Source organism: Oppia nitens, unplaced genomic scaffold, assembly GCF_028296485.1.
Source record: "Oppia nitens isolate AA-2021 unplaced genomic scaffold, nextdenovo-longstitch-racon4-pilon3 scaffold6_pilon_pilon_pilon, whole genome shotgun sequence".
NCBI lineage: Eukaryota > Metazoa > Arthropoda > Arachnida > Sarcoptiformes > Oppiidae > Oppia > Oppia nitens.
In genome coordinates, this window is record NW_026533250.1 from 1,528,759 (window position 1) to 1,541,516 (window position 12,758).

Here is a 12,758-nt window from a genome sequence, read left to right on the forward strand (position 1 = left end):
GTCTTAACATTGTTTATTGCATTCAAAATAAAAATATATTGTATTATAATTTTTAAAAATATTTTTAAAAATACTGTAATAATAGGAAAACTAAACTTTAAATTTAGTAAATTTTAATAAAATATAAACATACTGTATTTATTGCTTTTAAAGACAATTTTATAAATTAATGATAAAATAGACAATAAGTGAGTAAAGAAAAAAATAACGAAATAAGCTTTAATTGTGTTTAAGGATCAGTTGTCTCGTGTGGGTCGGTATGAGACAAACAACTGATGGTTAGATCACTTAAATGGCATTAGAGATGACAAACAAATGATAGACAGATCTGCAGTAGTGATGACCAGAATGTAGGCTAAGGATAGCAGTGTAAGGATACGGTCCTCTCAAACATACTATTAATTACAATACTATTAGCTTTAAGTTATTTTTTACATACAGTATATACTAAACATTAAATAAGTTAATTATTTTTTCATTAGTTGTTTGTAATATTAATAAATTGTTTTTGTATTTATAAAAGATCTTAAAAATTATATGCAATATATATTATTATTATTTTTCAAATAATTATGTTTATCTGATTGATAGTTACAATATCCTATAAGTCATAAAATTAAGTAAAATCTAGTCTATTATAAGTACGAATAATTTAGAAACAGTCATTAAAAATAAGTATATATTAGTAATTTATTAATTGGTTAATTGCATTGTTAGCTTTATACTATTGCTTAGCTAAATAAATCACTTAATAATAATTGTAATAAAAATAAAAATTTTAATTAATTTAATAGATTTAAATGACATTTCATTAAAAGTGTGTTAAATACAAAATGAAATGCACTTTATTTAATAGCATTAAAAGTAAACTACAGACAAAAATGTAATTTATTTGATTAGACACTAATTCTATGTTTTTTCATCAATTTATTTAATATTGTTTGAAATTCAAATATGTTTACTCACATAATATCGCTTATATACAGATCATATAAACTATGATATTATTATATGACTATTACTGTATAATTAATAGCTAAACTTTTATAATTATTAACAAAACAGTTTATTAGGATTGAAAAAGATTGGATAGTAATATACGTTATTATATATACATTGAAACTAATTTAGTAACCATTTGGGGAAAACAATGTTTACTAAATGCTTATATAATATGTGAAAACAGAGTTCACTGTTCACTTGACTTTATAATAGAAACAAAGTTTGATATATTTATATTTGAATAGCAAAAGTCAATTAAATGATTATCCAATAATACTGTTTACTTGTCTATAGTGTAATTAAAAAGTTTTTTAATGTTTAGCTTAAAAAGTCAAAGGTAACAGTTTTTAAACAAAATTATATATTTTTATTTATATACACAGTTTATAATAAATAATATTTTGTATTAACTTATTTACTGTAATATTAATGTGAAAATGCAAAATATTACAAATACTAATAGTTTAATTCAATGATGATTTTTATAGTAATGTTATTATTTTATAATACAATACAAATGCTTTTAATATTTTGTAAATTATTATTATATTTTTAAGTAATCAAATGATAAACAGTGATAAAGTATTTGTCTGAATATGGAAATGATGTTCAGATGTCTAATTCAAAATTACACAAAAATTTACTAAATAAATGATGAATTTTAATATAAATATATTATTATCTAATAAAAAAAGAAAGTTATCTAAGTTATTAGATAAAAATTTAATTCATCATAAATTATGATTCATAACTTAAAAATTACTAAAAATATTTAAAATAATTTTTTGTTATACTAATTATAATATTGAACACATATAAAAATTAATTATTAATTAATATAACAATTTTAAAATGAAACAAAATTGAAATATAATAATATATTTTTATTTTCATTGTATTTCCAAAAGAGTATTTTTAGAGTAACACTTCATGTTAATTAAGGTTAAATACTGTATATTTAGGTTAATATATAATTTTGTAAAATTATTATTTATAAAATATAAATTATGAAAATTAAATAATAATAAAATTTAATTAAACATATTTGAATTAACAAATATTATGTAAAATCTGTAAAATTTAGATTTTATATTTTAAATATTAAACAACTGTAATAAATCTTAAAAAATAAAAAAATTTATAATAACCTAGAGTTAGCAAGGGGGAGGGAAGGGGGTATTGCGAAAATATTGCCCCTAGGACGAAAATTTAGAAATTTTTCCCAATACTTTTTTACCAAATTGTCGTTAAAAAATATGAGAAATGACTCTCTCACTCACTCACTCACTCACTCACTCACTCACTCACTCACTCACTCACTCACTCACTCACTCACTCACTCACTCACTCACTCACTCACTCACTCACTCACTCACTCACTCACTCACTCACTCTTCAAAAGGCGTCTAATTTTATTCGAATTTATAAAATTCTAATTTTAGGTAATAACTGTTAATTACATATTTAAATTGAATTATTTAATAAAATTTAGTAAAATAGTTTAATTTATGTTAAAATTAAGTCAAATATAACAATATTTTAATAAAATTATGTAATTAAAAACAAAAATGAATTATTTGTTTAATAAAGTAAATATATTAGATAATTAAGTAGATTTTTTCCCCATAGATTTTGAAAAAATTATCCTTTAAATATGCAATAGAAAGGTTACCCCATCCAATACCCCATCCAATACCCCATCCAATACCCCATCCAATACCCCATCCAATACCCCATCCAATACCCCATCCAATACCCCATCCAATACCCCATCCAATACCCCATCAATACCCCATCCAATACCCCATCCAATACCCCATCCAATACCCCATCCAATACCCCATCCAATACCCCATACCCCATCCAATACCCCATCCAATACCCCATCCAATACCCCATCCAATACCCCATCCAATACCCCATCCAATACCCCATCCAATACCCCAACATTTTTCTATTTACCCCCTCCCCTATACAAACCCTCTAAGATCTAAAACTTTGCTTAACTCTATACTAAACATATTCTTAAATATATTCTTAAATAACATATTACACAAAATACAGTTATTAGTTATTTTTGTTTAATGAATTTAAACAAAATATTTTAATTGAAATATTTGTTTAAAATTTAAATCTAAACTATTTTTAATTATGAATTAATATTTTTTGTATTTTTATATCAGATTATGTTTGAAGCTTTTAAAATATTCACACAAATATAATACCACATTATTCTTATAAAATAATAATTTTTAATTCACATATAATATATAATGATTTTTATATAAATATTAAAAACATAAAATATAGTAGATAATTAAAGTACTATATAACAAATATTATTTAAATATATTCAAAGATTGTTTATATCATTTTTAAAAATCACATAAATTATTAATATATAATATGTATATAAATTAATACTTTATATACATATTATAAAAACTTGGTATAATAATTATGGAAAACTCCTTATTATAAGTTTGACCATTATTTTGTAAATGACTTATAATAAATGTTTTGGCAATAATTAATTTTTATAATAAAATATTTGACTTATTTATCAATAGTCTTATATTAGCAAAACAAATAACAAATACAGTATTTTGTGTTGTCTTTGTGGCCGACAATCAATGGCTCGTTAACTGACGTGTAATGTCTGTCCAAAACGATAAGACAATGAAAGTAATAAAAGTTTACCAAAATATTAGTTTTATAACTTACTGTTAGCTAATGTTACGTATAATAATAGAAAATTAAATACAAAAATATAGTCTTATAATATAAGTTTGTGTTTTTTTTATTGTAGTGAACGTTAAAATGTCATATAAATGATGCAAAAAAAAGTAATACATGTTCTTTAGTTGTTGACATATTGTAAATCAAAATTGTCAAATAAATAATTATATTTTTAATTTATTAATAATATATTATGATAAATATAAAAGCATATATTAACTGTTGCTTAATATTATATCACACAATTAATTTTAATATGTGAAATAAAAATGCAATTAAATTTTATTAGATTAATATTATAGAAATTGAAAACAGTTAGGATAGGCAAATTATAGTAATTAAGTCTAATAGTAATAATAAAATAAAATCATTTATTTGTCGACTCAATAAAAATAGCAATAATGTAAACATTTTGCTACAAATAATATGGCAAACAATTTATTTTTTAACTTAGTTTTACAGAATTAAAAAGTATTTATATAATGTTTGTATAGTATTAAAATTGTACATTTAAATTAATAATTTCTATAATATTTTAATGAAAATTGTAATATAGTAATATTAAGTATTTAAAACATTTGTTAAAGTTTAAAAAAAATATATTTTTAGGTGCAACAATATATTAAAAAGACTGTATTTTAAATATTAATAGTTTATTTAATTATAATTTTTTTGTTGCAATGTTTAGTTAAATTTGTTGAGTTGTAAGTATAGACATATAAATGTATTACTTTTATTGTCAGTACTATCACTTACAGTACACTTAAAGGGTTGACTCATAAATAGATCGACAGGTATTTCATATATAGTTTAGAGAAAGTTCAATATATGCTAATTATATGACAAAATAACTAAATTTAAGTCTATTTATTAAATTGTTGCTTAATTTAGTTGAAATGTTCTAAATTTAAATTAATAACAAATATAATATAAAATAATTGTATCTTACAATTTGTAGTTTTAATTTAAGTTACAACTAAATTGTATTTTTTAAATGAACATTTTTCTAATCATTTTAATTGTTTATAATAAAGTGTTAATACATTAGATTAATCAAAATAAATTCACGTTTTAAAGAATTTAAACTTAAATAGAAAAACTTTGTTGAAAATATCAATTTTATTTGTATAGACTATACAGTATAGTATCATATTTAAAAAGATAAACTATTAGCCGTCTTTAAAATGTCTAGATTTATTAACTTTATAATACTAAAGTAGTTTATAAAGTAATAAAGTATAATATTTAGTATAGTAATATAGTTTAAAATACCTTATCATTTATAATATATAGTAAATTATATTTATAACTATTAAAAATGTTTAAACTTCTGAAATTTAAGTCTTAATTAAATTTTTAGCAAATTTTTAGCTCAAATAGTGTCAAATTTATAGCTAAAATAGTATCACTTGAATTCATTGATTACTATTCAATAGACATTTTACATTACATTATTTCATTATTATTGACTTAGCTTTTTTTAGCAATAAAAATATTTTATAAATACTATACGCGTGATTGTACTTTGAACTTAATAAAAGCTGAAATTGTTAATAAATGTACTTTTAATGCAATTTTTTGATATAGATTTTTTAAATATTTAATTTATGAATTTTAATAATTTACACCATATGACATACATTTTATATTATTGACATTTTAAAATATTATATATTATCTAGTTTTCTAAATTTTATATTTTATCATATTTTAGTTTATTTTATTTCGACAAAAATTAAATTAACAATTAATATAAACTAGCTTTTATAAACATTTTAGTTTATAACAAAATTTGTTTTAATATTTAACTATACTTAATAAATTGTAAATACATAGTTAATACATTACTATAAGTTAATAGTTTTACTTTGCAATAATATACCGTATGTATCAATTTATGATTAATAAATTAAGTAATATTTTATAATTTTATTATTTAATACATTTTTGATATAATAAATATTAAATAAAATATAATTTTAAAGTATTATTATTTGCTTTATATTTATTTGTTTTGCTAAAATTAATTAATAAATAGAAAATAAATGAGAAATAATGATTGAAAAATGTTTAGTGTTTGTCGAGTTTGTTAACCGATCGTCCAATTCTGGGCACAAATGAAGCCCTTTTGCCGATCCTCGGTGTGAACGCCGCTCTCCCGATGCGAGGCGTGAAAGACGCGGCCCTCTTATAGGTGTCATCCGAATCACTCAATCGATCGATCGGCTTATATGTTGTTCTCTTTCCCAGACGTGGGATGAATGCAGCCCTCAATTGCAGGTCTATTGGGTCGACCATCATATCGTTGTCATCGGAATTACTATAACCTGAAAGTAATTGGATGTGATTGTTATGAGACTTATGACCAGATCTGCCGACCCTCGGGGCCGGAATAAGTTGGCGGGCATTGCGCTGAAATAAGTTTTCATTCTTAACGTCGATATCCCAGGTATTTGAACGCAAAGTTTTAATTAATTCAAAGTCATCGTCACTCAAATCATTAGTATAATCGTCAGCAATGGTTGACCTCTTTCTACGGGCCGCCAAAAGGGGTGAGTTTAGGAAAGGAGAGCCGTCATGCACTTCATGCAGGTTTAGATAATCCAACACTTTATGGCAAAGCTTAAGATTCAGAGCACACGAGATATCGATACCATTAGATGGTGACGAACGGCCCACACGTGGAGACGGGATCAGACCCTGACGTTTCTCTTCACTATAAGATCTTCCTATCCTTTAATTCAATTTAAATATAATTAAAATAATTAACAATTTATTTAAATATTTAAGAAATGCAAACCTCGGCAGTGGTACTAACTGTCTCTTCTCATATTCTCCATTACTAGAGTCCCAACTGTAAGCTAATGTGTATCCTATTTAAGAGATAAATGACTAACATTTGTTAAATTCAATCCTAATATTACCGTATGTGTGCGCATATAACCTCTATTGCGGATTTTTTAACAAATAAAACAACTTTTATGAGGTTGTAACTCACATATACCCACTACTGGGGCTATATGTGAAGTCGTGGGGGTAGAAAACGATTGGGGGATGGTTCAACGTAATGTAAATTTAGTCAATTAAAAACCTTAATAGTGGGGCTATTTGTGAATTCCTTAAATCAAACTTTTGATATGGGGCTGTAACTCACATATAGTCCTATAGTTTTACATTTAGCCCCTGATGCCCTAGGGGGCAGGTATATGCGCGTACGGACGGTATATGTCAATATTTTTTTATTTATAAAATTATTTTTAGGTAAAATAATTACAATAAATTATCTACTTTAGATTAAACTTTTAAAAAACAAATATTACAAAATAACTTTTGACACAACATTTTAAAAGCATTAGTATTAGTAATAATAATAATTTTTATTCAGCATTAAGCAATGAGATACATAACAAGTTGTATTCACATAATTATTATTATTCATATATCATTATAGTTTTATTAATATTAATTAAAATGATAATCATTAATTTTTTAATAAAATTTAACTTAATTTGAAATTTATAAATTAATTTATTATATAAAAATATGTAATGTCAAATATACTTAATTTAATTTCAATTGTATTTAATTTAAGTATAAAACGCTTTAAAAATTCAAGTTATTTAGTATAGAAATAAAAAAATTGTTATAATTTTTAAATTAAATAGAAATACAATAAGAATAAGTGAGTAGCAAATAGTTTTTCTTTATTATAATCAAGCTAATTTATGATTATTAAAAAATATAAAAACTACTACGACTATAAATTAATGCACTATAAAAAACTAAAACTTTTTTAACTTTCTCATAATTTATAACTTAGTTTATTAATTGGCATAAATGTCTACTAACATTAATTTTATTTACATTATAATCTATTAAATTTGTTAAATTTTATATTATAGTTTAATAAACGATTTATATTTGTTTAAAGTATTTTCAGAGTAATTATAGTTAATTTATTTCAAATTATTAAAATAATAATTATTATTGTAATAAGTTAAAGTTAAAGTATTTGAAAATTAATAATATCATACCTGCGAATATGAGTGATATTAAGTATAAAACATCCATTAAATACATTTAATTGATATTTTTGGCAAATTTTATAAAAACAATAATAATATTTTAAACTATAAATGAAGGATAATTTTTTAAAAACAATGACATAAATAAGTAAAATTTTATATAAAATTTATTGGCTATAAATTAAAAGCAAACACAAAGACTTTTATCAAGTTTTCACACTATCTTTAATAGTCTTTCCCGATGTCTGTCACTACAAGTAAGTGAAGATATCCGATGAAAATTCATTTATATATATATTGTATAGAGAAATGAATTAAAGACATTGGAGTCGGTAGCCTATCGACAATGGATATGGTATTAGATATTATGTAGGTGTTGGTGGTATTGGTGTTGTTGGTGGCGTTGGTATTATGGTTAGTGGTTGTTGTTGTTGTGATGTTATTTTACTTTCAATATAATAAAGTTTTGCCAAAAAAGGATTAATGAGAGTAAAAATGAAAATAAATATATCGTTTGAGGCATAAGACAAGCCTCTCATTGACCACAAAGGGATTATAAGCTCAAATCAATTTAGTTTACGACATGTAATATGTAATAAAAAGTCAAACAATGAATATTTACTATATTTATATATATTAGAAAAATACTGTATATTGTTATATATATATTAAGAAATAGTATCACTGACTGAGTCTATAATTCCTAAGATGTGATTGGATTACAACTGATTGTAACTCAAATTTCTTAGCAAAAGACTAACATTAATGACATAATATTAAGCCATTTGTATCGATAACCACATCAAAGGCTACATCTTATCCTTTGACCAATACTTGCTTACATACAGTATAACAGTATTATTCATATATTTATAGTTATATTCATTTAATAAATTTTTAACTAAATATATTTATAATACTATATTTATTATGTTTTTATAAATAAAAGATTAATTTTAAAATTAATATTTTTACATTTAAAAATATAAATTATTAGTTTACTTTTGTAATATTGATATATATAAAGCGATACTTTTACATTATATATATAATTTATAACCTTATAATAATTGTAAACATAAATATTACTTGACATTTATTTTGATTATTAATTATTTGATTATTTTAATTATAATAATTTAATAATTAATGTTAATTGAAAATTTAAATATTTCAAACAGAATTTTTTCAATCATTTTTACAAATTAGTATTTATAGATATTAGTATAGATATAGTATTACAATATTTTTAATTATTATATTTTTAAAAGTTTTAATAATTTACAAGAATTAAGTATTTGCTAAAATCATTTATTTATTTGCTAGTTTTAATAATGACATAAAAAATCAATTACTAGTAATTTTATACTAAACTTAATTGGTCAATATCAATATAAATTTAAAATAATTTTATTTATTATTTTATTTATACATTGGCATAATTGACATATATACTGTAATTTTATTTTATAAGTATACAAATAATATTTATAATTTAGTTTAAAATCGTTATTTAACTTCAAAAAACAAAGTTTTGTGTTTAAAATACATATTAACTATGAATTAATAAACATTAAATGATACTAATAAACATAAATTGTATTCAATTTTAAGGCACTTTTGGTGCAAAACCTAATACTATAATAAATATTCGCATAATATTTATAATATAAAGTATAATATAAATGATTTAATAATTTAAATATCAACAGTCAATCAAAGATTTTATTTGGTTATTATTTGTAATATTTGCTTTAAATTCAATGACACAATTAAATAATTTTAAATAAACACATTTGTTATGTGAGATAAAAGCATTTTTTAGAAATGGTAATTAATTGTTGACACCGGTTGGCTTGTTTCTGAAACATAATATACCGATCATTATAATTAATATCAAAAACATAATATAATGAGATAAAAAACTTACGACATCTCGGTTGTAGTGTTGCCCAAGTGCTCACCCTTGTCCATACTAAGAGCACCGGCACCGCCACCAAATCCATAGCCTTTGGGACCAAATTTTCTGCCGTAACACTGTTTGCAGTAAAGGGCACCGGCATGTTCATTGTTGTTGGTGCTGTCCAATCGTTTATGACACAAATCTAATTTATTGGTTAAAAATTATATTAAATATATATATAAATATAGCAGTTATTATTGAATACATACCGCATTTGAAGCACACTTTATGCCATTTAAGACCTCCTGCGAGCACTTCTTCAGCCGCATAGACAGGCTTTTGGCATTTACCACATTGTGATTGAGGGACTGGTGTGAATGGCATTGTTATTGCTATCCATTTGTTTTTATCATAATAATTAATATCATTAATATTAATTATAATATTTATTTTAAATTTGTTTAAGAATATAATTTAATAAACTTTAAAAATTCTATTAAATATAGAGTTATTTAAAGTTTTAGTAAACTATATATTAAGGAATATTCTATAAATTAGAATTCTCTATATATTATATAATGTTTTCAAATACTTCTAAATATGTCATTTAAACTGTTTATTGCAAAATCTAAAAATAGATTTCTTAATATTCTTATATAATATTAGTTTATATATAAAATAGACAATAATTATAGAATCTTATTAAACACAACTTATAATCTAAAAAACCATTATATAAAAATTTATTATAAAATATTTAATTAGAATTAATTATTTGTTAATAATTAAAAAATAGCATTATAAATGAAATAATATTTAAGTTTATATAAAATATTACATTTATATAATTTTAATTCATATTGTTAATTCATATATTATAAAAATATATCAGCAATAATTTAGTCATTTAATAAATTTACTTACTTGTATTAAATTTAAATAAATGTAAATTCAAAGTTAAAACAAATATATGTCTTAACCAAACACTTGACTATTTCAACGAAAACTTGATGTTTGAATAAAACGATTTAATAGATGTTTGGGACACAAGAAGCTGGTGATGTTGGGTGGGATCGGGATGTTTGGGATGCGTCTCAAAAGCATACAATGTTTGCACACGACTCGCATCTCAAGCGTAAACCTCATCACAAAATAAATTAATGTTTGTCTCGATTGAAGACTTTTAAGGAACTTAACTATAATATCACAATCAAAACAATGTAATACTGTTTGCAAATGAGAGCATTGGATATGAGTGCCAAACGGCAAGACATGCCCTCCAATACAACATTTCATTATATATACACTTTATTCACTAATATTTTTATTTATATTAAACAAACATTTATTTCATTTACTGTAAAACTATTTAATTGGTGTCTCACACATTCACTTTAATTTACATATAAATTTATATATTATTTTTTGGTTACTTTTCAAAAATTATTACTATTTTTAATTATTTTTAAAATCTTAAAATATTTTTTGTATCATTTTGATAATTAAAAAACTTAATTTTTTAAATTTACACAATATTATAAATGATGTAGTTAAATAAATTAATGTTATATATTGTATTCTTTTCAAATCATTGGTTACTATTTTAATCATTACATTTAATTTATTTTTAACATTTTTTGAACGTAAACAATATGTCTAAAAAATTATTTAATTTCTAAATACTTTAAATTTCAAAAATTAATTTTATTTAAACTAATCTAAACTTTCTTTATATGAATTATTTGAAACACATATAAATTAGAATAATAAAAATATATAAATTATATATTTTATTAATACAAATAAAGTTTTACGTTATTGATTAAAATTAATATATTTATAATTAAATAAAATAAAACTCTATTAAATTTATAGAATTTTTTTTGGGAATTTTTTGGGATTTAAAAAAATTAAATTATACTATAAAGCACTAAAACACAAAACAAAAAATAAATAAAAATAAATAATTTTATACTACATTATATTATAGAGTATTTACTTATACGACATACACACATATATTATAGTATATGAAATACTTGTATATGAGTTGGAGATTAAAATAGTAATATTGCTCTAAATTTTGACAAAATAAAACCTAATGACTGAATAATGTAAAAATAGATTTATATTAATATAAGATTATTAAAAGCATTTTTCATACTATTTAAATATCAAACTACAAATACAATAATAATAATTATTATTTAAAGAAAAATAACAAATAATTATTTACTATTTATTTTGGCACAATTATTAATTGTAAATTTTATCACACATTTATTGTAATTTTTAAATAAATTACATTTTACATCTTGTAAATATCTTTGTAAATGTAAACAAACAATTTTATTATTTTCATTTATAAATATATTATATTTACTTTTAATTATATTAATATATAATATTTTTTATAAATTATTATTAATTATATTGTATTGTATATAGTATTGTAATTTATGTAAAATATCAATGTATAGTGAATTACGGAAATTATAAATTATTTATTAATTTATTATAAATTGATTTCATTGGAATCAATGATTGCAAAATTTAAAATATAAAAATGTCATTCATGTATACCAAAACTAACACAGATAACTGTGAACTATATTCAAATTACAGTTAAAAATGAATTACTGTAAGTTATCAACCTTACTATTAACAAATTATTTATTAAATCTATTTATAATAAATTTATGATGTCCTATAATATTAATTTTGAATTTTTGAATAATTTTGTTGTTGTTTAATTAGCATTTTAAAAATATGTATGATAACTAAATAATATAATTATTTAATAATTTTAAAAATATATAATTAATTTTCATAAAATATGAATAATAAAATTTGATTTTATAACAAAATCAACATTTATATTGATAAAATTTCTTTAAATAAAATGATCACATTTTAATTATATTTATAATAAATTACTGTTATTTATTCTTATTTATTAAGTGGAGATCAAAAAACTTATTTTATTTAGTATAAAATAATAAATCTTAGTTAAATATAATATTAGTTACTATAAGATAACAATTTTGCAACTAATACTAACTATTTTTTTCAATAATTATGTATTTTTA

The 12,758-nt window shown here is 21.1% G+C and overlaps 2 protein-coding genes across 2 annotated transcripts; both read right to left on the reverse strand.

Moving 5' to 3' along the window:
* Window positions 1-5,811: 5,811 nt before the first annotated feature.
* LOC128962405 (uncharacterized) lies at window positions 5,812-7,874 on the reverse strand. The gene is made up of 3 exons (XM_054308777.1): window positions 7,776-7,874; window positions 6,542-6,614; window positions 5,812-6,475 (listed from the first exon to the last, which is right to left on the reverse strand). Exons 1-3 carry the CDS (start codon window positions 7,819-7,821, stop codon window positions 5,812-5,814), a joined length of 783 nt encoding a protein of 260 aa, XP_054164752.1. The 5' UTR covers window positions 7,822-7,874.
* Window positions 7,875-9,428: 1,554 nt separating this feature from the next.
* LOC128962045 (muscle LIM protein 1-like) lies at window positions 9,429-10,738 on the reverse strand. The gene is made up of 4 exons (XM_054308367.1): window positions 10,594-10,738; window positions 9,939-10,061; window positions 9,697-9,871; window positions 9,429-9,628 (listed from the first exon to the last, which is right to left on the reverse strand). The coding sequence occupies exons 2-4, from the start codon at window positions 10,051-10,053 to the stop codon at window positions 9,601-9,603; spliced, it is 318 nt and encodes a 105-aa protein (XP_054164342.1). The 5' UTR covers window positions 10,054-10,061; window positions 10,594-10,738; the 3' UTR covers window positions 9,429-9,600.
* Between the last annotated feature and the right edge of the window lie 2,020 nt (window positions 10,739-12,758).

Excerpts from the sequence above, each read along its gene's own strand:
- LOC128962405 (XM_054308777.1), bottom strand. The coding sequence starts at position 7,821 with ATGTATTTAATGGATGTTTTATACTTAATATCACTCATATTCGCAG. Across the intron at positions 6,615-7,775 it reads AATATCACTCATATTCGCAG|GATACACATTAGCTTACAGT; the intron begins GTATGATATTAT and ends TCTCTTAAATAG. Across the intron at positions 6,476-6,541 it reads CAGTTAGTACCACTGCCGAG|GATAGGAAGATCTTATAGTG; the intron begins GTTTGCATTTCT and ends ATTGAATTAAAG.
- LOC128962045 (XM_054308367.1), bottom strand. The coding sequence starts at position 10,053 with ATGCCATTCACACCAGTCCCTCAATCACAATGTGGTAAATGCCAAAAG. Across the intron at positions 9,872-9,938 it reads TAAAGTGTGCTTCAAATGCG|ATTTGTGTCATAAACGATTG; the intron begins GTATGTATTCAA and ends CCAATAAATTAG. Across the intron at positions 9,629-9,696 it reads AACACTACAACCGAGATGTC|AAACAAGCCAACCGGTGTCA; the intron begins GTAAGTTTTTTA and ends ATTATGTTTCAG.